Consider the following 24,997-nt stretch of genomic DNA (forward strand, 5'->3'; position numbering starts at 1 on the left):
TTCTTTTGTAGTTTTGTCCACTGTTGACGAAATTAAAATGAAGCTGTTATTTATTTTGTGTATAAGTGATTATTATTATTTTTCCTTTTTTCCCCCCCAGAACTTTATTTGCAACAAAAGAGACATGTACAAAAGTACAGGGAATACAAAGAAACAGTACAAAACAAACTAAACAAACAACAAACTAAACGCCAGAGGAGTTCAATGTCCATTCATTTGAAGTCTTTTTTTTTAGAGTTCAAGAAAATGTACTTCCTTTAAAATATTGAGAGACTTTACAGCTTTTTGGTTTTTCATATTTTCAAGTTAGGTGCCATACTGCTTGAGTTCAACAACAAACCCACGAAAGCAGGGTTTGGAGTCAGACCATTTTGATTCGTGGATGTGGAATTTACCAAGAATAATCAGAAGCTGAATTATATACAGTAGGTAATGTTGCTATCCCTCCCATAAAACACAAAATACAACATCACATCAAATACGTTAATCTGTACATTAATACTCAATTTTCTCTTTATGAAATTTTGCATATCAGTCCAAAATAAAGTCAAACGATTACAGTGAAAAAAACCCAAATGAAATGTTGTTTCTCGATTTGAATTGCAGGAAACACATGTGTAGTCTGTATTTATATAAAAAAAAATGTAATACTTCTTTAACAGGGTAAATTCAATGTAAAACATTGAAGGATACTTCTTTCACTTTATTATTGATACAATATTTGTTTAGAATACAACAAGCCATTTTCCACTGTAAATCACCCATAATAGACAAACCAAAAGGAGGTGTAACACAGTTCAGAACATCTCTAATGTGTCTGTCAGTGCATGGCTTATTCATAATGTTAATATCTCCAATACAAATATGCTCAGAACTAATAATGTCCTGTGAGATTATAATTCTTTAGAAATTGAAGAGAACCTGTGAGAACTGCATCATTAATAATAGCATATTCATTGGGTGTGACTGGTAAATCTTTGAAGAAATCCTGAATATGACATCAACAGACCATTATTATTTACTAATTGACCAACTAACAACACCCCATAGTGCGTATAAGTGATTTATTTCCATGTAGTTTAATTCTACTGCGCATCACAGTTTGGCATCATGTTCCTCTCGCTCGCCGTAATCAAGCTGCATGTGTTTGAGTGACAGGTCTCTGCAGCCAATCACAGGAGCTCTGCAACGTCTCCCAGCCAATCAGCAGTCGCCGGTCTGAGGTGCACCTCCATGTATGGACCTGTGAGCACTTCCTCGTTGAGGTGAAGGCTACAAAACGTGTCCGTCCGATGCGAGGCTGCGGGACTTAAAACCACGGACACAGAGGACGTCACACGTCTCGGATTACTGTAGACGGTTGTAAGCGGACCGACCTGTGTGAATATGGGGGTAAGCATCGTCAAACTCATGATGTTTTTAGATAATTCGTGTTATTTCTGAGTGATGACTAGTTATATTGGGTAATGGGGGCGGTGCTCAGTGCTTTGTATCTTCGCGGTGATTGGCTGCTTCTCTTGACTGACAGTGTGTTTGTGCAATCAGTGACGTTGTTGAGATCTCTCAACCAATCAGCTACCAGCTCGTTTTCGAATCGAGCCCGTATTGGTTGCCTGCCAGCTCCTCTGTGTTACATCCGTCCAATCACAGCTCACTAATGTTTCACTTGAGTGTAGACCAATGAGCGCCTCGCAGGGACGTCTGTGATTGGTCCACTGAGCGGTTGTGGGCGGGACATGGTGATGTTTTGTGATGGGATCGAAAATGGCGGCTGTTCGTAAACCGCATTAACTTTGTTCATACTAGTAAAAACAGCAGCTACCATGCACACCCCTTCTCTTTAAATGCACTAGAAATACCGGAAGGTCGCTAGTTTTAATACGACTTCAGCTCAGGGTGAGTTTTCTACCGATATGAGCAAGATAATGGAAGAAATACGAACAGTAGCTGGACTCGACTCCCAGTGAAGAACAAAGCTCCAGTAGTCACTGGGATCATAATAATGAGCATTATTATGATTTTATAATCATCATTTATATGTAAATGTTCACTTCCAGTCGGTGTGGTACTGTAAAGTAGTAGTACTGGACTCTTTATGTGAGATAAGCTCCACATATACAGCCAGACCGGTATGAAGTCAGTGAGTGTAACCCTGGTAACCGATATGTGTTAACGTTAGAGGCGTTCAAAGACAACAGACAGCTTGTTGTGATCTCAGTTATCTAGTCAGGAGACTCATAAAGTTAATGTTGTAACTTAGGCTAAGTTAGCTGACAAGTAAAGCTGCCTGATGTGAACACACTCCTCCTCTCTGCTGCTTTGTACTATCCGATGGAGCAAAGAGGCGCTGCGGTGCAGTTTCGGCTGGGTCGACCTAAATACTCGTTAATAACATCGTTATAATAACGTTAAATAGCGTTAAATAACGTCACCTGCATCTGGTTGGACAGAGCTACGTGTGCCAGTGATAATGGATGCTTCCAAGCCAAGGTACAGCAAAAGGCTGGTAAGTTTAAAGAGACCTTTGGCTTTAAAGTCCTGATTTTCTGTTGCTTTCATAGGTTCATTCACCAACCACATTAATGTCCTATACAAGAAATGGGTGCTGTGTATTTGCTTACATGTTTTCTATAGATGTGTTAGTTAACCAAGATATAATAACAAGGGCTGGTGTAAAAACAAATCACATTTACCACAAAGTTCAGCCCCTTCAGCAGAATGTCTTTGGTTTTAAACATTAACTTAGTGGTGTTCAGACTGGAGTTGGATGTGAAAGTGATTTGATTAACTGTTACATGATGAACTTGGTGAAAGGGATGGAAAGGAAAGTGTCATGTGTTGATGATTTTTCTAGAGCCCAACAAAATAAAATGACTAGGTTATAGGGGTGTAACGATACGTTTATACACCGATACGATCTCCATGGTTCCGATACGATTCAAGGCCGATATTTGGCTCATCTAGACCGAAACGATACGATTAAATTACAGTTACAGTAACTTGTTTCGCCTAAAATTCAGTCAGTGTGACTGTGAAATAGTCCTCAAAGTTTTTCTTGTAAGGGAATCAGGGATAAATTAATTATGAATATAAACAAGTAAACAACGATTAATGGCAAATACATACACCTTTTTATTTGAAAATAATAAAAAAGTGTAACTTCAGGACCCGCTGCTTCAGTTCTCAAGATACAAGGCAGTGCAATATTTAACACAAAATATAATAAGCCAACTTCTATTCAGGGTTAAATGAACAGTGGTTTAACCTGCTGCTTCTGTCCTCATTTTCAATATAATGTAAATTTAAATATGCCAGGTTGAACACCCATGTGGTTTTTGATAGGAAGGTGATAAATGATAGTGGCATCATCAATGTGTGCAAAAACATAAAATGTCACAGAATGATGCATGTTTTTGGGATACAGTGTAGGTAAAACAACAATGTCACTCTATATTTCGCCTGCTTGGCAGTAATGTTAGCTGACCAGACGAAGGTCTCTCCATGAATCGATGCTCCTGCTTCAGCCTCCCGACCGTGTTCAGAAGGAACAGGGGATACACCGGAGTTATGGTCGGAGACAATAACGTAACTCGCTCCAGAGCCCCGTCTTTTCACTCAGCAGCAGGAAACAATACAGGAAACCTCTGTTGGTCTGGAGGGGCTGCAGCATTTATTTCTGCACAAACGGCCACTGTACATTCACTAGATATCCTCAGAGCTAAACTAACTGTTCTGCAGTGTGTAGTGTGCGCGCATGCACGTGAGAGGTGGAGCGAGATAGCGAGTTAGAACGAGCGTGGTGTGTTTGTGAAGGCAAGCAGGCAGGCAGGCAGGCAGGCAGAGACTCCGGCCCTGGAGACCAGGGCTACGGTCTCCCCTGTGTCTTCTGGCAGCGGTCGGGGGGCTGGAGCAGGATTAGTTGACACTGTTTTGCAAGACGGGCTTCACTAGATATAACTTTGCGGTTTTGGTGCTTCCAAGTGTAGGAAGTTACTAACAGTACCTTTTAAGAATGATAAAGAAAACACTATATTGACCTAAGATTATTGCATGGTTGAATGCAGACACCATTGAAGAGGTGGGAGAGATTATGGAGCACAGGGCGGTTTGGGGGCTCAGCCTGGGATTATCCCTGTGTCACCTGTCATGACCTGCGACCACCCATCAGAAGCAGTATTCTCTCTACATCATATAGAAACCAATGTCAAGATATTTTGTTCGTCTTTTTGAAGGGAAGCGCATTTTATGATGTCAAAGAAGTCACTACTTGTTCTACCTGATGTGTGCTTTCGATCCATTTTTGTATCCTCCTGGTTTTGTCTCCACTGAGGCTATTTTCAACTCTGGCTTCTCTCGCCCTCTCTTTGACATAGTTGAGTATGTTCTTTTTTCATTGCGTATGGGGTTTTCAGATTTCCTCTCATGTTATTTAACCTCTTACCATTCTGCCCCCGTTTTTTAGAGGGGTAGGTGTGGGAGGACGGGGGATGTTCAGGGGGAGATGGCAGGTCGGCAGCAGTTTATGCCACATAGTGGTGTACATCATCTGAAAACTGGGACCCTGAATTTGAGATGCAGCTCAGCACAGTGTGTCAAGTTGTTCTAGCCATAAATCAGGAGTTAACATTAATTAAGTAATTAAAATAAATTGTGAAAGTGTATAAGGGCTTAGAACATTATGATGGAAGTAAATGATGTCCATTCCCATTAGTCTAGCTGCGCGATTATGGCTAAAATGACAATCGCGATTATTTTGATCAATGTTGAGATCACGATTATTCATAGATTTTAGGGACAAACTATTTTTTATTTCAATTTCACATTTAAATAAACAGATGTTATAACTGTTATCCTTATACTTTGTTATTGTCATCAATAGTGGTTATTTGCATAAAACATACCATTCAAATGATTAGGAAATAAATAATCGTTTTTTATTTAAATATTTGCTTTGATTTAAAAAAAAAAAAAATTGTGGTATTAGTAAGTTAAACAGGTCATAATTCCCTCTCTATTATCTATTTTATATTGTTGTGAAAGCATCTCCTACAAACAACTGCATTTATTCAAGTTTCTTTATATCAAGATTATATTTGAACGTATCATGATTAAGGGTTATACATTACCATTGCCCAACGCTCATTTTTACGTTAACAGAGCTCTTTGGCTCCGTGCTGTTGGCAGACGAGCCGATTGCTGTGATTACTCTGAGCAGCATCATGGGAATGAATTACAATATAATAAGTGTCTGATTTAGTTAGTTGTTCCAATTGTTTTATGGTTGTTCTTCCACAGCTTATTTTGGACTTACAGTTTTTTGACAAATTGCAGCTTTGTTTTCTTCACTCACGCTGAAGAAATTCCACACCGACGAACGACATGTTGTGTGTGTGACGTTACTGACTGTGCCGCTGTGTGCTGACGTAAAACCATCATGTGGAGGCTGCACGTGTGTGTGTGTGTGTGTGTGTGTGTGTGTGTGTGTGTGTGTGACCGGCAAAAACTTGGATATATGAGACTGCTGAAAACCGGCCAGCTTCAATCGGCTGCCGATTGACGGTTCATTTCTAGCTGTTAGATTAGGAATCGCTTGATTTCTGCAGCAGAGTTTTCCATGAGCGGAGCATTTTAAACATCAATATTGCAGTTTATCATGTTCATTTAATTGTGGGAAGCCAAAACCGTGATTGCGATTAATATTTGATAAATTGTGCAGCCCTAATTCCCATGCTCTATTATGTCTCATACATTGTTGCAGCAATTTTTGGCTGGATTCCTTTTGTTACACAGATTTGATGCTAAATGTAACCATTTTTTTACCACTTGAATTGATAAAAAAAGATCAATAATCCCTCCAAAATACCACATTCAGACACCAAGATCTTGAGGAACATCATAGAAAAAGCCATGCTGTGATTTGGTATCAAAAAAACTATTGACATTTGGAGATTTCTGCAAGTTTTTCCTGTGATGGATGGCGTACATCCTCTGAATGCCCTAAGTCAAGCTATACTTAGGGCATTCAGAGGATGTACGGATGGTTGTAAAGATTCATGATGCTGTGATTATCCTAGAGGTCACAATAGGTCATTTTATACAGTGAGGTCAAGTTTTAAAAAAATGCTCTCTTGCTGTCTATTGTTTTTAGGTACTCTTTAGGTACTCTTGTTTGTTATTTTGGAAATAGAGATGGGTTTAATTTGATTGGTTCGGCTCCGGTCCTGGTTTGGTTGCGCCTTCCTTCGTCCAGTTGTCCTCTCCTGGCCTGTCACCTTTGCCTCCTAATTTTTCACCCATCCACCTTTCCTTCCATCTCCCTAGCGGGCCGGTACCCGGCGACGTTACCATGACGACGGCATCTCGGATGAGGAAATCGATGGGAAGAGGATGTTTGACCTGGAGGAGAAAGTCAGCAGTCAGAGGTTCGGCTCTGACCGGATCCTACGCATGGCGGGAAAAGGTAGGCGAGCACAGTCAGTGAGGTTTACATTGTTTGTATGTTGAAAGCTGGTTCTCAGGTTGGAAAAGCTGAGTGAAAAAGGCACATTTTAACATTGGAGAGGAGTTTCCCTTAAGTGTAACTAACCCCCAGAGTTGTCGCTGAAGTCCCTCTACCCTGGAAATTCAAAAAAACATAGGCAGGGCTGGGAGGGGGGGCTAAGACGCACCCAGTCGTGTCTATCGTCTGCTGGGCTTCACTGTAAGCAGTGTACGGTCCAATCCCAATGCACCCCCCCCTAAGGCCTTAAGCCTTGAACCCTCAGGGACTCGACTGACATCACCTGGTAAATGGTTGAGTGTGAGGGGCTGCAAGGGCTTGAAATGGTTTAAATATAAATACCTGTTTGAACGTCTTCCAGGCTCTTGCTTTACAAGACTAGAGGTAACTGTCAAAAATCAACTAACCTGTTTTTGTCGAAGTTTATTCAGCAAAATTAAAAGAAGTGGTTGATGAATAAACCAGGTGTGTAATATAGACTAATGCTTGCATTCCTCTCCTCTTTCATCTTAAATAATGTTTCTGTGTAAATTTAAATATGCCAGGTTGAACACCCATGTGGTTTTTGTTAGGAAGGTGATCGATGTTAGTGGCATCATCAATGTGTGCAAAAAACATAAAATGTCACAGAATAATGCATGTTTTTGGGTTAAACTATGTAATGTTACGTGGATCTGTAATGTAGCCTATGCAAAAACATATAGACGAGATACAGATTTACAGCATCTATTCGTCAACATGAACCTTTTTTTCCTCTGTCTATCTACAGTACCCATTTATCATATATCAGACTACATTGTGCTATCTAATATGATAATACATTTACAAAAGGATTACAGAAACTTCTGAAGACTGGAATGTATATTTCACTCACTCCACCATCCCTGCAAAGATTTGCTTCATATAGTAGACCTACCGAAGTTTATCAGATGGCAGCTGTTGGATAATGTAACAGTTTGTCCAAATGTAATGAAATGAGTTTATATTTCATTTGGGTTTGCTAATTGCTTGATAATGTAATGAACTGTGGCTGGGTTTTGTTACTTTATAACATATGGAACCAGCCACAGATGGATCTTTTTGCAGGTTTATTTGGAAAATTTAAAAAGTTAAACAAGGTAACGTTAATAGAACATGCGCAAACACGCTTTAAAACAGATGTGCTCACAGCTGGTGGTACCGTGAGGCGGTCGGCTTGCACGGTGTGTTTCTGTGGAACTTTACGGCAGATGCCTCTCTCATTCAGCAGCCTTGTTATGTTCGTATACACTACGTTGTCTCTCACCGTCCTGTCATCTACCACTCAATTTCTTCCTCGCCGCGGACGGCCAGGAGCCCCCGCACGTCAAAGTCTCGCAACATATCCGTGTTGTTCAAATCGGCCGTCCTTCACCTCTAATGTATCTGAAAACCTTCCTGCTGCCGTCGCGCCGTTTGTTTGAGCTACGGCGACCTGTGACATTTGCATCACGACTGTGCGCCCTCATTTGCAACCTGTTTGCAACCAAAGAGATTTGTCAGGTTTGTCCCGCCCCGGTTGTTGGCGAACCCTGGCACGTGCCGGTCACATTGAAATTGATCATTACACAAACCGTTGCCTGACAACAACAGTAGACATTAAGACTGTTTGACATCGCTGCTTCTTGCCTCTCGATGGCTGACACAGATCACCATAACAGAAGTTTTAAGCGTGCCCCATACCATACCATACCATACCATACCATACCATACCATACCATACCATACCATACCATACCATATCTAGTTGTCTGCAGAGACCCTGTCTGTTGTGACCAATACTTTCAGCCAGGCATCAGGAATCTTGAAAAGTGAAACAGCCAGCATTGAATGGATGAAAAGACTTGGGAACATTTCTTTCTCACATTTTTTTGTTTTTTGTATTTCTTAGACTTGACATTGGAGTTCGTCCAGAGGGGTGGCCTGAGGGACCCAATCCTCTTTGATAAGCCTGAAGGACTGGGAATCAAGTAGGCATTCTCTTTATTTTTCTCTTCCTCCTTTATTCTCCTCATCAACATCTACCTTACTACTTCATTCTTTTTTTATCAAGTCTTTTGTTAACTTGCTTTTTGTTTTTCTCTATTGGGGGGGGACGACACTATGATGATTTGATGTGTAAACGTATAAACATGAGACTTACAATATGTTGACCTCTTGTTGTTCTGTAGGATGCCTGATCCGGATTTCAGTGTCAATGACGTCAAGATGTTTGTTGGTAAGACTTCAGAAATGACGTTTTCTTCCTTTAATTAAGTACAAGTCTCACGTTTAGTCCTGGCAGCAGCAATGTTTCCTGTCAACATGTCATTGAATAATAACATCCATGTGAGCAGAAAGACTGAAACTAATGATAATTTAAAGTGACGGAGTCACCAAACTCTGTCTTTTGCTTTGATTGATTGACCCCTAGCAACAGAAAATGACATATTGTGTGTTTAATGGCACAAGTAGGATTTGTCAGTTGCTTGTTTGGAAACGCAAAATTCTAAGTTGGATCCCCCCTCCCCAGCTCAACGACACCAGAAGCGCTCGCCACTGACCACGATTAGGTTTAGGGTGCTCGCCTGCGGGTGAAAGCCAACGATCCTTGTCTGCTTGGCGTTTCGCCTCGCTTTATTTGTGTTGGCGCTGCATCCGCAATTTTTGTAGCTTCCTCTATGATCTGGTCGCTACGTTTTTATAGGGGTTGTCTCCCAGAAACGTCCCGAACACAGCAAAATAAGAAGAAAAGAGAAAATCTGGGCAGAGGGCTGCGGGGTCTCTGTACATACAGACACCACCACACACTGCTAGTGGATCAGAAGTGATGATTGAGGGGGATTACTTTGTATTTTGAGTCTATACATAGTTTTTAGGAAAATTCTATTCATTCTGCCTTTTTAATTAACACATTTGATCTACAGTACTTAAAAGTAAAGCAAAAACAATGCCACACAATTGTTCATTATTATTTTTAAACTACCTCTAATTCCAGTGGAAACTGACCCATGTCCATGGAAAGCAATGATTTTGATGTAATGCCCTTTGCATTTTACACAACAGTTTGTTTTAAGTATTAAATTGGTCTTGCAATCCTGGTCCTTACAGCTGCTGTTTTGACCAGATTTCTTTGGCATGCTGTCACTAACCATTGCCAAAAACACCCTCTCAGGTAGCAGACGTATGATAGATGTGATGGACGTGAGCACTCAGAAGGGGACAGAGATGTCCATGGCCCAGTGGACACGTTACTATGAGACGCCTCCGTCTCAGAGAGACAAACTATATAATGTCATCAGCCTGGAGTTCAGCCACACAAAGCTGGAGAACCTGGTCCGGAGACCTACCACAGTACGTACACAGACTTAATGAAAGGCGTGTCATACACTCATGTCTGTGTGTATTATGCAAACAGAAGCATTGCAGCAGCTACAGTCAATCTGTCTCTGCCTCTGTCCTCTCAAAATAGTAGTATGAGAAACGGTAAATTAAGCTTCTGCCTGACCTATCCATCATGTTTTGTCTGTCTTGTGTTTGTGTCTGTAGGTAGATATAATAGACTGGGTGGACAACATGTGGCCTCGTCACCTGAAAGAGCGGCAGAGAGACTCAACCAACTCTATCACTGACATGCAATACCCCAAAGTACAGAAGTAAGTCCCCATGTTCCCTTTGCTCCGGAGTCAAGTCTTCAGAAGATGTGACTGGAAAAAAAAGACTTAAGTCAATTAAATACATGAATTTCTTTATATCTAGAGATGAATAATGAATTGACATTTGAATATAAACGTTGCTGATGTTTGTATGTCTCTGCAGATACTGTCTGATGAGTGTCGAGGGCTGCTACACAGACTTTCACATTGACTTTGGAGGGACCTCGGTGTGGTACCACATACTCCGAGGGTGCAAGGTGGGGCCAAACACAAACACTGTGTCCTCTGTTGCAGCCTCATATGTTCTGGATCAAGCTCATTAAAAGGGTTGATTTTTAACTAAAAACATGACTGCTGTTCTCATGTGTTGAACAGTTAAAGATAGGGTCGACAATATTGGAAAGCTAGCATAATTTGAAAGTAACATCGCTTCAGGAGCTCCGTCTAAATCCACCCCCTCCCCTCGAGGCTCCTTCCAAGGCAACGCCCTCCCACACACATGCACGAGCACCGCCGCATCGTAACTACTTCACAGACACAGAGCGGAGAGAGGATCTCAACTCGACAACGCTACCTTATGACAAGTAACCGCGGCAGTGCTACTTTTGGCGGCGTTTTCTCTTCCATTCTCCAGTAAACTTGCGGCGGCGACACGCTTTGAGTTCAGGCTGGTGCACGCCAAGGGTAGAGTACGAGCAGGGAGGCAGGGAGGCATCTGATTGGTTCCTTCCAAACGGACCGCGAGGCAGTGATTGGTAGAAGTTTTTACAGGATTACAGCAGCTACAGATGACGGCTCTTTTCCGGTCCTTTTTCAGAGCTCATTTGTAATGGATCGCTGTCGGGGTGTAAAGACTATTTCAACCAATATAACAAATAGTATGTACTGGATAACATCGTCAACCCTGCCTTTAATTATGTTGAATAAATTATTTGAAAATGTACCGTGAATGGGACTAAATTATTTCCGTTTTACTCGATAAACAACTAGAAAGCGACCTCATGTTGTTGACCGGTGCAGTGAGCGGAGTGTGGTTTGAATTGCAGTTGTGTGTTTTCAGGTGTTCTGGCTGATCCCTCCCACCCCCCAGAACCTGGAGCTCTATGAGAACTGGGTGCTGTCGGGGAAACAGGGAGACATTTTCCTGGGAGACCGAGCATCTGACTGCCAAAGGATTGAACTGAAGAAGGGCTGCACCTTCATTATACCCTCAGGTATACGTTTATCTCCCTCACTCTCTCCATGTTGAAGGATTTCAGTGATACGACAGAAATAGAATACTAATGCGTGTGTGTTATACTCAGGTTGGATTCATGCCGTCTACACCCCTATGGACTCTATGGTGTTTGGAGGAAACTTCCTGCACAGCTTCAACATCCCTACGCAACTTAATATCTGTAATATAGAAGACAGAACGCGGGTAGGGGAAAAGACAACTCTCCTATAAGGTGTAAATGACGGGTAGTAATGGATTGTGTAAAGTGCCTCTTTCACCTCCATCGCAGGTTCCATTGAAGTTTCGTTACCCATTCTACTACGAGATGTGCTGGTACGTGTTGGAGCGCTACGTCTTCAGTCTTACAAAGACCTCCTACCTCACACCAGAGTTTCAGAAGCACACGCTGGGCATTGGTATGAACACAGGCAAAGACGGGGTAGATGTACGAGGAGAACTTTTTCATGATGTTTTTTTTTTTTTAATTCAATGTGTAACTCATTCCTTCTGTCAGGTCTGAAGAAGCCAGTCTGCTCAGATCCAGCCAGTGAGCAGGTGAAGGAGGAGGATAGTAGCAGTGATGAAGAGGCTTTAGAGCAGCAGTCTGACAAGCCTGCAGTTAAAACTCATATGACTCCCCTTGAGCTGGAGGGAATGTGGAACCTGCTGGGTAAACTGGAGGCTCTGCCCTCCAACAAGAAGTGTGTCCCCGCAGGCATACACAACGCCCCGGCACTCATTACACACATCAAGGTATGACTGCTCTCTCTCTGTCTCTCTCTCTCTCTCTCTGTCTCTGTGTGTCTCTCTCTCCCTCCACTTCTTGACTCGCAATCAAAATCACAACAGTGCAGCCGCTGATTCCGTCGTCTTCATTTGGCTGATTTATTCTCACTTAATGGAAACTAAATTAACAAAAACATACAACATGAGGTCAAATACTGTAGCGATGCCCCGTTCTACACATTTCCTCCATGTTTGCTGAAGAAAAACCGCCACCTCCTTCTACCACAGCTGATCATCATCTGATTCATCACAGTAGATCCAAAAATCACAATATTCATTTGACATCCATTCATAGAAAACATTTACATCGCCTCAATAAATGAGCAAATTGTGAGAATATAATTTGTAATCAACACAAAAGAACGGCTCTATTATTAAAGGCCTATACATTATTTACATTATATAATGATATCATATAGGCCTACACTATAGATAAAAAAAAAATCCGGCATAGTGACCGATGGCAGAATTACTCTCATGGGCATTGGAAAATGCAGCGCGGGGTTTCGATTGAGAGCAGCGGACCTTGAAACGGTCACCGCCCGCAGCATCTTCCCACCGACCAGCCAGACCAAAGCGTCACAGAGAGTGATGCGATGATTCTTAGTCTGACAAGAAGGCAGATACTTTAGCCTGTAGCTTATTTTTATGTTGACAGTATGTTGTGCTATTGCATTTTCACTGTCTATTTTGGCTGGGAACTGCGCACGTCACTCGGAAAAATTAGGCAACACACGGTCGACTCTCTCGATGAGCCGCCCGCAGTCATATCAGTTTTTAAAAAAAATGATTTTTTTCATTCTCAAGATATGTCCCCTTACATCGGCAATAGAGAGAAAAGAGGTAGCAACTTGTTTTGAGTGGAGTATCCCTTTTTAATTTTGTAATACAGTGATATAATACCGTCACCGCAAAAACACAAAGAAATACTGTGATATACATTTTGTGCGTCTTGTCCTATGTGTCCCTTTCTACCCCCCATAGTGTGTGTTCGTGTGTGCGTCAGTTGTCAGTTAATTTTGCTGGTGGGGTAATAAAATACTTTTCCTTTTGATATATAATGCTTTCTCTCCCACCACTCTTGTCTCTGCTGTCCTGCAGATTCTACTGAAGGAACATGCAAATGACAATCCCAAACTGTCCTACACAGGAATACCCATCGTCAAGTGGCCAAAGAGAGTAAGCAGTCTTCACTTTTAGACATGGCCGCAGCCAGCTATGAGGTCACCGAGGTCCAACTTTTTTTCTCATAAACTTCTGACTTTATTCTCATATTATTACGACTTTATTCTCGAAATTTCAGATTATTTTTTTTCCCCCTAATGTGGCCCTAATACTCCGTCGTACATTTAGATATAAGAATAATAAGTAATAAAAGTACTTTTTAATTACCCCCAAAAAAATTGTATTATATAATTTAACCATTTGACAGTACCTGTGGGCCCAATAGATGGCGCCCTGAGGCCCACTAGCCCAGCGGTTGAGATTAGCTGGTAGAAACTGTTCCTTGTGAGTACACTCATGTATTATCAGAAAATACCGTATGAAAAAAATAAATCATTTTTCTGCTCCTCTCCACCAGCCCTCATGGTACCAGCCTCCTCCTCCTCCACCACCACCACCTCGTCCTAAATTGGCCTCCACTCCCATCGTCCCACGACCACAGAAACCAGCCTCCTCCATGTCTGTGTTGAGACGGCGCAGGGTCAGGTAACAAAGCGCGTGTGTGTGTGTGTGTTAGAAACGCATTTTGTCATATCAAATCAGGAACGGCTTGAATGTTGTTTTAGTCACACTAAGTGGTTATGTTTGTATTAGGCCCCTCTCAGTTTAGCTCAGCAAATACCAGTTGTTTGGAGCCAACACCAATGTTATACTATTTAAAATCTTCTATAATTAAAGTAGCAGTGGGTAGAAATGGAGCAAATATGATTTTTAAAAAAAAAAGTTATTTTTATAAAACGATCACTATATCCTGACGGTAGAGCATGACACAGGTAATCTGAAAAAAATCATGTGCCTCTGTCCTCTGGTGTCCTCCGGTGCTCCTAATGGCATCTGCAAGATTTCACAGACCGGAGGAAAACAACCAATCAGGGCTGAGCTGGAATATACCGTCACTGAGCAGCTGTCAATCACTCGCAAACTCCGATCAAACGGTCAAACTAGGCAGCGCTGATCAAATATGAATCAATATTCTGTTACTGTAATGCCTATTTCTCTCCTCAAATGTTTTCAGAAACATCTTGTAGTGTACTGTTAGGCTGTAAAATGCGAAAGTTTGTTGAGGAAATACCAAGCACCGCCCACCAGTCGGAGCACAGCCAATAGGAATGCTCAATAGGAATGCTTTCTCTCTCTCTGAAATGACCTGTGATTGGCCAAAGTCTTTTTAAGATTTCTTAAAGCCTGAAAACAGAGTCATGAGGAGGTGCAATGGTCTAGTTTTCTCTCCGAACTCTTGAATTACAATATGCTGAAAGGTTATTATGGATTTTTTTCCCCCATGAGGCCAAAAATATACTGCCTACTGCCACTTTAATGTCAGTGTGCAGTGTGCAAGTAAATGATTTAGCAGTCCTCAGTGATCATCCATTTGCTGTTATGTTTTCCTTCTCTGCAGGTGTAAGCGCTGTGAAGCCTGTATGAGACCAGAGTGTGGAGACTGTAATTTCTGCAGAGACATGAAGAAGTTTGGAGGACCAGGGAAACTCAAGCAGACCTGTGTTCTACGACAGTGTCTCTCTGTAAGAAACTCTTTTTTTTATTTATTCATTTATTTAAATACGTTGGATGTGTCTGTTTCTGTAACTTCCCTTCTGTCCCCTCCAGCCGGGCCTTCCTCTGTCTGCAGTATGTGAGATCTGCAAGGAGCCCAATCAGGAGGAAACTGGAGACCCCTCCCTCACTCTGATGGAATGTTCCAACTGTGCGCAGATAGTCCATCCTGCCTGCCTCACGGTACAATGCACACACACACAGTCCCTGTTTACTAAACTGTACGCTGTTTACTGTCTGACAACTTCTGAGTTGTAACATTTATGCTCTGTGCGGTGCCCTCAAAAAATCCTACCGTGGAACAAAAAAAGTGAATGTTCTTTCTGCTGACAATCCCATAATTCACTCGACACTCAACTGTGCTGCTGTTATTACAGACTAGGGCTGTGTCACTACTCCCTACTCCCTATCCAGCGAGTTCTATGTAGAGGACTATATAGTGAGCTCATCAGCAAAATGAAAAAACACTTTGAGACGCTACCCAGGTCATTTACTTGGTGCCGTTAATTACATCATTGCTGTCTCACAATTAAAACGTGCCACATCAACATGTGCTGAAGACCATCCATGATAAATACTGGACATATGTAAGCTATTTCGTTGAGTTGTCTCTTAGTGAAATGCTCTGAGTGAATAAGCTCCCCGTGGTAAGCAGTGATGCAGCGTATATGTCTAGGGCTTTTATTGTGAATGTGGGGGCGACAAGCGTATTTTACCAAATTAGTAAATACAAAGTAGTCAAAAAGAGTATTCCTTTCTAACCCCCTTAAATACATCTGAACATTGACTGTGATTCCATTTTATATATGATTCATATTTTATACTCGATTGCTTCCCAGATACAACATTGTGATATTTGGAGGAGTGGAAGGTCACGTGTTCTGTGCTCTATGATTGGACGATGGTATCACGTGTTCATGAATTATTCATGTTCTGCCGTCGCCGTCAGAGACTGTAGGTGTTGAAAGTGACCAATCAAAGGAACGGACACATCAGCCACCGTCTATTCCACCCCCGTCTCAAAAGTCAACTCGACCAGCGAGCGCGTAGAAAGGGTCGAGCGAGCGCTCATCACACGGAGCAGAAATGCTCTCTTGATAGGATGCTTTTCCGCTCGCGGATACTGTTCTGTGCGCGCGCGTGTTTTGATTCTATTAAACACCGTTTAATGATTCTAGAAAAACGGCTCAGAAATGAAAAAACTCCACAGGGAACCTTGAATCTACCTCTTTTGAGTCCCCCAAACTTTATTGAAGTACAACACTAAATTGCTGGAGTATTGTTTTACAGTAACTATACATACTGTAGCACATACTGCATGTATAGATCATACTGTATATACCAAGTGTGAATACCTTCTCTTAGTCATAATCTACATACAAGTACTGTAGCCAAGTATAAAAAGAGCCTTAGTCTTGTTTATTTGTACATTTTTCCTTTGTTTCCTCTTAATTTCATCAATCATTTAACTAATAGTATATATCTCCTTCTGTGTCTGCAGGTTCAGGGTGAAGGAGTTGTGAACAAAGACCTGCCCAGTTGCTGGGAGTGTCCAAAGTGTGTCCAAGGGATCACTGACCCAGAGGTACACAATGTCCTATCAACAAACACACACACACACACAGTCTCAGGGCTTCCTACTTCTTGTATGTACGTTCATTGAGTACACTGCTGCACTAAGACTTCTGAGCCTCTTTGCAAACATGTGCGCTCTCTCTTGCACTCAGTCTATTAACCCGCCGTTCACACACACACACTTGGTTGCAGTGTGTCAAAGCTAACGGGTATTGTGTGTGTGTCTCTTGTCTGTTTGTTTTTTCATATTAATTTATTTTTTTTGTTTTTTTTGGTTACTTTATTCTCTTTTCTTTTGAATTTAATTTAACTCCGTCAGTCATCAGGCAGTGATGAATCCTTGGCTGCCGCCCACCAGCAGCACATCCGTCCACACGGCCCCCTGGTCCTCAGACTGGGCCCCGGGCCCTCTGCTACCATAGGGGGTCCCGTGGGCATCCAGCAGGATGGGGAGGTGGTCCGCTGTGGTTTCTTCCCTCCTCCTCCTCTTCCTTCCTGCTCTTCCTCCTCCTCTACATCACTTCTATTGGTGGCGGCCCCTCTGCCTTCTCAGCCAATCAGCTCGAGACTGGTGAGAGGTGCCGCCTACTCTGAGTACATCCACCCGTCTGTCGACTGCACCCCACCCCCCGTTTTTTTCCATTCCACCTTTCAAGAGAACAGACACAACTCTCGATGTAACTTTTACTTTTTCAAATGATCTTGTTACCGACAGAATGATTTCCTATTTAAGAATTCTGTTTTCATAGTTTACACAAGAGTAGTGGCTCTTCTCTCAGACTGTCAGCTCAGATTGGTTTCTGTGCTGCTTTCCCTTTTCCATACTTTTCTAAATCATTCTCTCATCATGATGGGACAATGTTTAGCCTGGTTTTCTCAACCCGTGACAACAAGCCTTTTGATCACCACCCTTTTTCTCCCGGCTCGGGTCACAACTCGGATCTATAGGAATTGATTTGCCTGAAAAGAAAAAAAATGAAAGAAGTAATTTAAGGCTTTGAGCTCATTTTTACTCAAGTAAATTAGTCTCACTTTAAATAAGTGTTTTTCAGTAGCTTTTATAAATGCATTGCTCTTATTGTGAGTTTTATCAGCGCACTACTGGACACATCAGTTTCCATTTCGTCAATGTCAAAAGGATGATGAAGCTGATGTTGTTCTGTGGTTCTTCTCCACTCGACTTTCATCTTGAATCCCTGGATGAACTGATAGTGTGACTGTCTGTCCCTCCTGTTCACTGTTGTTTCCCATCACTGCACTAAGGCCCTGTTCGGATCACTCGGTACGCACGTTAATGCCGGGTCTGGACAGCTCTAAGTACGTCTGATCACACCTGGCATTACAATGCGTCTCCACATGCGTCTTGAGTGACCACTTGTGATCCGATCTCACTTCCCCGCTCTATATGCAAATAAACACAAAATAAACACATGGCTTCTACAGCAGACATTGTGGGGCGGGCGGGTGACAGCTTTGTGTAAAACACCGGAATAACACCAACACATCTCCAACAATATGATAATATTGCACTTCCTGTGCCTAGTCTGATAGTCTGTAGATTGTAGATATGTAACCTATAGATCAGATATATTTTAATAAAATACAGTTGTACCGGCAGGATACAGTAGAGCACAGAGGCCGTTTGGTACATCGTATAAGCATGATGATGATGAGGTGCTCTGAGGTGTTCTGATGTTTGTGGCAGCCAAAGATTCATTACTACTTCATGTTCTTTCCCTTCAGCTTGTTTTGTGATGTTCAATACAACCTTAACTATATTTAATGTTCATGTTTGACTGATGAGTGTGAGTAGATGATGGCAAGAGCTTCAGTTCTGGGTTAAACTCTTCCTTTTAATGAGTTTACACATTAAGTATTTTGCTATGGCTTTTCCACTCAGACAGCAATGAGAATATTGGCAAAACACACTTTTTCCCCCCCCTTTGGTGTACAGATAGGTTGTGGGCTTGGAAATTATCCAAATTACTCATTGAACATCAGCACGACATAATGGCAGCTTCTGTCCAAAAACCCCCTCCCCAACGTTTTAATGCAAAAACTGTCAGCTAAAACTCAAAAAAGCCTACTGTCTGATATTGTCATTTTTTTCCTTTTCCTCCAGCAGTCTAAAGGAGACAAAGGTGAAGGCCTTCCAGCGGTGAGTGTTTATTGTGCGGGCTCTACTTTACTCTTAATTTCCGGTCTCCAAACAATTCCCTTTTTGTGTCAGTGTTTCTTCATACCTCTCTCTTCCTCCATACTGTCCTCATCTTCTGTCATTCTGTATCTCCTTCCTTTTATCTTTTTAATGTTCTATCTACCGTTTCTTCCATTCATCCCTCCTTTTCCTTCTTTCCTTGCATGTCCAGAAGCGAAAATCTTCGACCCTGCTGGACGCTCGTATGGCTAAGATTTACCGACGACAGAGACACAGCCGCGACGGAGACGACTCTGCTAGTGATGACGACGACGATGATGGTTTGTCCGTCTTAAAAGATTTAACCCGAAGCACATTTTTACCAGTTATTTTGTTACTGATTTAAGTTTCTCCAAAAAACAAAGCACTTGAATTTCATCATCCGGATATCTTTTGTTGTGATTGTGATCACTTTGTTCTGACCTGATCAACCTGTCCCGTCTCCCCGCAGCCTCTCACAGAAGAAAGATGGCGCTCCACGCCCGAGGGGGAAGCCACTCCTCCAGGAGGGGGTTCGGCGCCAACAGGAGAGGCCTGCTGAGAGGAGGCTCGGCTCACAGAGGAAGCAGAGGAGGGCTCATGACTTCTGGCTCCTCCTCCATGCTCAAGCTAAAGCGAGGGATGGGCATGAGGGAGGGTGTACGGAGGGGACGAGGGGTGAGGCTGAGGGGAGGCTCCAGGATGCAGCGGAGAGGAGACGAGTCCGAGGAGTCGGACGACGACGATGACGACGACGACGACGACGACGACGACGATGATGACGAAGAAGAAGAGGAGGACAGTGAAGACGGAGTCAAAGAACGACTGAGTCGTCGGCGTAGGAAGAGGAGGAGGCTTGATGACGATGACGACGATGATGATGATGATGATGATGAAGATGAAGACAGTGAGGGGCAGGACTTTGACCCTGAAGAGGAGGACATGGACACGCTGGAAGATGAAGAGGAGGAAGAGGAGGAGGATGTGGAGGAGGAAGGGCGCTGGGATTCAGACCCAGAACCCCCGGTCCTCCTGGTGTCGGATCTGAATGATGACCTGCTGAGTGGCTCCTACCTGACCGTCACTCTGCAGCGCCCGCACAAGGCCAAGAGACACTCTGGTAAGATTTCAAAACAAAAACATCTAAATGTATAAATTCACTTTCCATAAGTGAACTGTGAGGTCAAAACGAATGAGTTAAACTTCATGTTGTCGCTGCTCAGGCTCCATAGTTCCAAAGCTGGAAGCAGCCATGGGTCTGAGGACAGCTGGCGTGGGTGCTGGCGGTCAGCAGGGCTTCATCCAGAGAAAGACCGCTCTGTCCAAACCTTCACGACTCAAGGGCGCCGACACAGCAGACAGCGTAACCCCAAGAGGACCTGGCAGGTAGAGCTCAATACATGATCAAATTCCATTTAATACATGACTACTACTACTCATGGTATAAAATGTTATTTTGTTTTTTTAAATTAAGCCCAGTGAAACCATGGATGGACAAAACATGACTGCATTTTCAATGTAAAACCAAACTCACATACACTTTTACTTTGAGAACAAAGCAGCCAAGAAATAGCCCAATCACAGCACAGGAGTTGGGGGGTGTGGGGGTAACATTATCTGGGTAACGCCCTCTACGTCGGTCATTCCCAAAGACTGGGTTTGGGACCCACAGGGGGGACGCAGGAGATTTTATGAGGGTCGCCAATAAATTTGCAGAATTTTTTTCCATAGCCTTTTATTTAACATTTGTATATGCAGTTCACCTTTGAGCCACATGAGGGAGCCTGAATGTTCCTATTGTTCTGATAATTGTAGCCTTCTCATAACGTTGGATCTAATATATACATTCTGTTTGTTTTACTGATGAGAGGAAATGAAAAGAATGAGATGCCTGTTAAGTCCGGCTAAATGTACATTCTTTAAAGGGATAGTTTGGGTGTTTCGAAGTGAGGTTGTATGAGATACGTATCCATCGTTAATTTACTACCTACATATACACCGATCAGCCATAACATTAAGACCACTGACAGGAGGAGGTTCACCGGTTTTCCTTCTTTGGACCACTTCTGGTAGGTCCTGATCACTGCAGACCGGGAACATCCCACAAGAGCTGCAGTTCTGGAGATGCTCTGACCCAGTCGTCTAGCCATCACAATGTGGTCCTTGTCAAAGTTGCTCACATCCTTACGCTTGCGGAGCTGCCATGTTTTCTAGATAAAAAGCACTATAACGTCTACATCTCTCAACCGATTTCAACGAGTCGTTGTCCCCTCGTGTCCCTCAGTATGGTGACTGGAACACAGGCCGTCTGCCACTGTCGAAATGGTGCCTCGTAAAAGGCAACCTTCTTAACCCTGATGATCGTCATTAATATTTTGATCCACAGCTGCCTGTCCAACTGGCTTAGCTGGACCACATTGGCAGGGAAGCCCTGTCATTTTGGTGGCATGACGCCCCGATGGCCGACCGGAAAACACCTCGCCAAGTGTGGCGGGGTAAAAAACAGCTCCACTCAGGCAGTGGAGGATGCCAGGCTCCATTCTCTCCGCTGCTTTTGTCATTTGGCCTCCTTTATCCAACCACTTCACTAGTCCTACCACTGTGAGCCACCTCGTAACCATCAGCTAGCTCGACTGCACCTTTTGGGTTCCTTACCTCATGCCCATCTAAATAGATTTCTGTTTCACGTGGCATAGCAACCCTGAACGACTCCGGTAGAATGAGGTCTTTAATTTTTTGGTGCAGTGCAGGCGTAACAGGAGTTAAGCCACAGCAGTCTAGTGCTACTTCCTGTGTGACTGTCTAGCGCTGCTTTCCCCACTTTAAGCACTCTGAACCAGAAGGGGTCATTTACTTTTAACGGCTATTTTAATCAAACAACAGCATGAATACATCCACCTCTCAAACAACCTGTGACCATGACGATGTTAATATTGTGTGACATCAGGCCCTTGTGTGATGGCCATGTATAATGTTGCTATTTCCACGGGCATCACGTTACCGAACACCAAAGCTTTCTCCATAAATGCTCTGTAGGCAGTATGTGACCAGTAACTATTGGTGTCATGCATAACCCAAACACCATTTTATATTTTTTGGATCTCGTAGGCCACGTTTGCGGGGTAACCACGGCGCTAGAGATCACTCGAGTTCTTCAGAGGACGAGGAAGCTGCTGCTCCTCCTCCGCACTCCTCCCTGTCTCCTCCGTCCCTGCTGTCTCTGCCGTCCTTCAAGGACGTGGGCAACGAGAGAGGAGGGGAGAAGGAGGTGTGGGTGTCCGTGTTCCGGTACTTGAACAGAGCCGAGCTGCTGGCCTGCATGACCGTCTGTAAGGCCTGGTACAAGTGGTACGTCACTCTTTTTTTTACTCTACAAACAAAACAGAATGTGTTTAAGTCTTTGATGTAAGCTGGTGAACAGGAAGCAGAGCTCTGACACAGCTTGTGAATAAACCAATCGTGTCTCGCTGTCCTGTGCAGGAGCTGTGACAAGCGTCTGTGGAGCCACGTGGACGTGAGTCGGTGCAGCCCGCTCAGTAACCAGGCCCTGGCAGGCATCATTAAACGCCAGCCCACATCTCTGGACCTGTCCTGGACCCCCCTGGCCAAGAGACAGCTCAACTGTCTGCTCACCAGGCTCCCAGGTACAAACACACTGAGACACACACACACACACACACACACAGATCCCCTTGTCCCTACATGTCTCATAACAGTCTCTCTCTCTCTCTGTCTTTCTGTGTGTGTCTTCAGGTCTGAGGGAGTTGAGGGTGACTGGTCTGTCATGGTCCTGCCTGTCAGCATTGGTCTCTCCCACTCTGCCCTACCTGCGGCTGCTGGACCTGCGCTGGTGTGAAGGCCTTAAAGATGCTCAGATTAAAGAGATCATCACGCCGCCCGGTCAGTAGCAGCAGAGATGTGTACTTGGGGCTTTTGGTGTTAACGAGGAATCCTGCTCCGCACTGGCAAACTGCTATTTTTATCCTGGAGTGCACGGAGGTTATTTCCTGGCCTACGTTGGTTTGGTATCTTGGTGACTGGTAGAGGTTTTGGTAATGCCAACCCAGTGACTTTCTGTAATCTTGATGCCGAGAAGGAGAGCATCTCTCGGGGTGGGCCTGCTCCGAGCAATAAATATATATAATACATTTATATATCCCATAAATAAAATTGCACACCGTTAGGCACGGAAAACATGGTGGCATGGCGATCTGCGCCGTGCCGCTGGGTTTCACTCAAATGAAGCCCGTAATCTCCATACTGACCTATCCAGCTCAAGTGACCGTTTCCTCCGTCTCTGTCTGTTCCTGTAGGTTCCGAGTCGTCTCGCAGCAGACTGAGGAACATGGTGACGGTGCGTCTGTCCGGTCTGGACGTCAGTGAGTCCACTCTGAGGCTGCTTCAGCGCCACATGCCCCAGCTGGAGAGACTGGACCTGGCTCACTGCAAGGACATAGCAGACTCGTCTATCGCCCTGCTGGCAGCAGCCGGGACTCACAGCCGCAACAGTCTCACTGAACTCACACTGGCAGGTGGGTGTTCTAGCACAGTCACTGATTGGTCACGTGGCCAATTTTATCTAGCTGGTTCAAACTTCTTATCACTCTTCTATCATGGTGCCTGGCTCACCAAGTCCTTATAAAGGGCTGTGACTTAAAAGTGCATACTATCAGTATCAACCAATTGATGATTCTTTTAAATCAATATTTACTTTGTAAAATAATAAGTGCATATCACATTTTATGTTCTAAACTACGCAGCTTATTCAGTCTGACACTGTCAGAGAGAAAGATTTAGTTTATGATGATATTAATAGGGATGTCCCGATCAATTTTTTCTGGCCCTGATCCCGTTTAATATCGGGTATCTGCTCATAACGTGTCCGATCCAATCGTTACATTTACATAGCTAAATAGAAAAGAATTAGAAAGATTAACTGGGAGGGTACGATTCCTGAAAGTGAGGTGAAGCGATCCGCTCTAGAGAAATGAGTGGTGTTGTACAGAGGTGGTGGGAGTGATGCCTCTTCTACCTCATCAACAATCTTTGGCAAAGTACAGACACCGGCCGCATACAGCACTTTAACCAAAGTCTTGTTTTGGATGAGAGCAGTTCCTGACATCTGTCTGTCTGTCTGTCCGTCCAGGTTGTAGTGAGCTGACAGACGCCTGTCTGTCCTACCTGAAACGTCTCTCCTCTCTGACTCTGCTGGACCTCAGAGGTTGTTCGGGGATCAGCAGACGTGCCTGTGACGCCTTCATCTCTGACCTGTCCCACGTGGCCCTCTTCTGTATGATGGAGGAGAAGCTCATCCAGCGCCTGGATTAACACAAACCCCTTGTTAGAGCGTACACTGTGGCATGAGTCAGCTGTAAAAGAGAAGAATGGCTGTCAGAAATATTAAACCTGACCACATGTCTTCTGATACAACACATAAAAAAGGACCTGTTGAGTTGTGCTTTTTCACTGCTGATGGAACTCGGCAGTGGATAAGGTAACGAAATCACAGCAACTCTTATTTTCAGGTGATTATACACTACAGGAAACATAATTATTAATATTATATTCAATTTCTGCCAACAGATCCCCCCTAACTGTTACAAACTGGTCCTTTAATTATTTTGGGGAGTAAAAATAAGTGAATTCCATGTGTATATATGTTTGTATTTTTTTATGTTTCATTCATGTTAAGATTCACTCAGTCAATTGACTTTGTACATATTTTTCTAACTGTGTGAAAACTTAATAAAATGTGAATAGTTGAACTTTCTATTTGTAGCATTTGTTCAGGAGCTAAAGCATTACGTTTCCCTTGTACAGACATATGCAGGTATTATAAACTTCCCGATATCGACACCTGAACTTTGGGTACCAGGCGACACCGAGTACCGATCCGATACCAGTGTTTGATTAATCAACTGTATGTCTCACTGTGTGGAAGTGACTGGGATCATTCTGTTAAACTAGGCAGCACTGATCAAATATGAATCAATATTCTGTTACGTTAATGCCTATTTCTTGCCTCAAATGTTTTCAGAATCATCTTGTAGTGCACGGTTTAGCTGTAAAATTAGAAAGTTTGTGACGCCTCCGCCATTGTGAAATCTGGTGAAGGAACGCCAAGTTCCGGTCACATGACCGGAGAACAGCCAATAGGAATGCTTTCTCTTTGAAATGACCTGTGATTGGTCAAAGTCTCCCGTCACATGCTAGATTTTCTAAAGCCTGAAAACAGTCATGAGGAGCAGAAGTCTAGTTTTCTCTCAGAACACTTGAATTACAATATGCTGAAAGGTTATTATGGAATTTTTGCC

The 24,997-nt window shown here is 43.3% G+C and overlaps 1 protein-coding gene across 6 annotated transcripts; it reads left to right on the forward strand.

Annotated features, from left to right (window-relative positions):
- The first annotated feature begins 1,253 nt into the window (after positions 1–1,253).
- kdm2aa (lysine (K)-specific demethylase 2Aa) lies at positions 1,254–24,448 on the forward strand. Of its 6 annotated transcripts, none has more exons than XM_074628225.1 (26): positions 1,254–1,392; positions 6,322–6,460; positions 8,409–8,487; positions 8,689–8,735; positions 9,672–9,850; positions 10,046–10,152; positions 10,316–10,409; positions 11,213–11,366; positions 11,457–11,572; positions 11,658–11,784; positions 11,883–12,121; positions 13,256–13,333; positions 13,737–13,864; positions 14,778–14,901; positions 14,987–15,115; positions 16,434–16,517; positions 16,827–17,078; positions 18,630–18,665; positions 18,877–18,985; positions 19,156–19,803; positions 19,907–20,069; positions 21,792–22,031; positions 22,164–22,327; positions 22,437–22,583; positions 22,997–23,215; positions 23,830–24,448. In XM_074628225.1, the coding sequence occupies exons 1-26, from the start codon at positions 1,387–1,389 to the stop codon at positions 24,009–24,011; spliced, it is 3,990 nt and encodes a 1,329-aa protein (XP_074484326.1). In that variant the 5' UTR covers positions 1,254–1,386; the 3' UTR covers positions 24,012–24,448. The 6 variants fall into 6 exon arrangements, with proteins under 6 accessions (XP_074484326.1, XP_074484351.1, XP_074484359.1 ...); XM_074628214.1 differs by lacking the exon at positions 1,254–1,392 and adding an exon at positions 1,727–2,506; XM_074628250.1 differs by lacking the exon at positions 16,827–17,078.
- The last annotated feature ends 549 nt before the right edge of the window (positions 24,449–24,997 follow it).

Source organism: Sebastes fasciatus, chromosome 3 (genome assembly GCF_043250625.1).
Source record: "Sebastes fasciatus isolate fSebFas1 chromosome 3, fSebFas1.pri, whole genome shotgun sequence".
Taxonomy (NCBI): Eukaryota; Metazoa; Chordata; class Actinopteri; order Perciformes; family Sebastidae; genus Sebastes; species Sebastes fasciatus.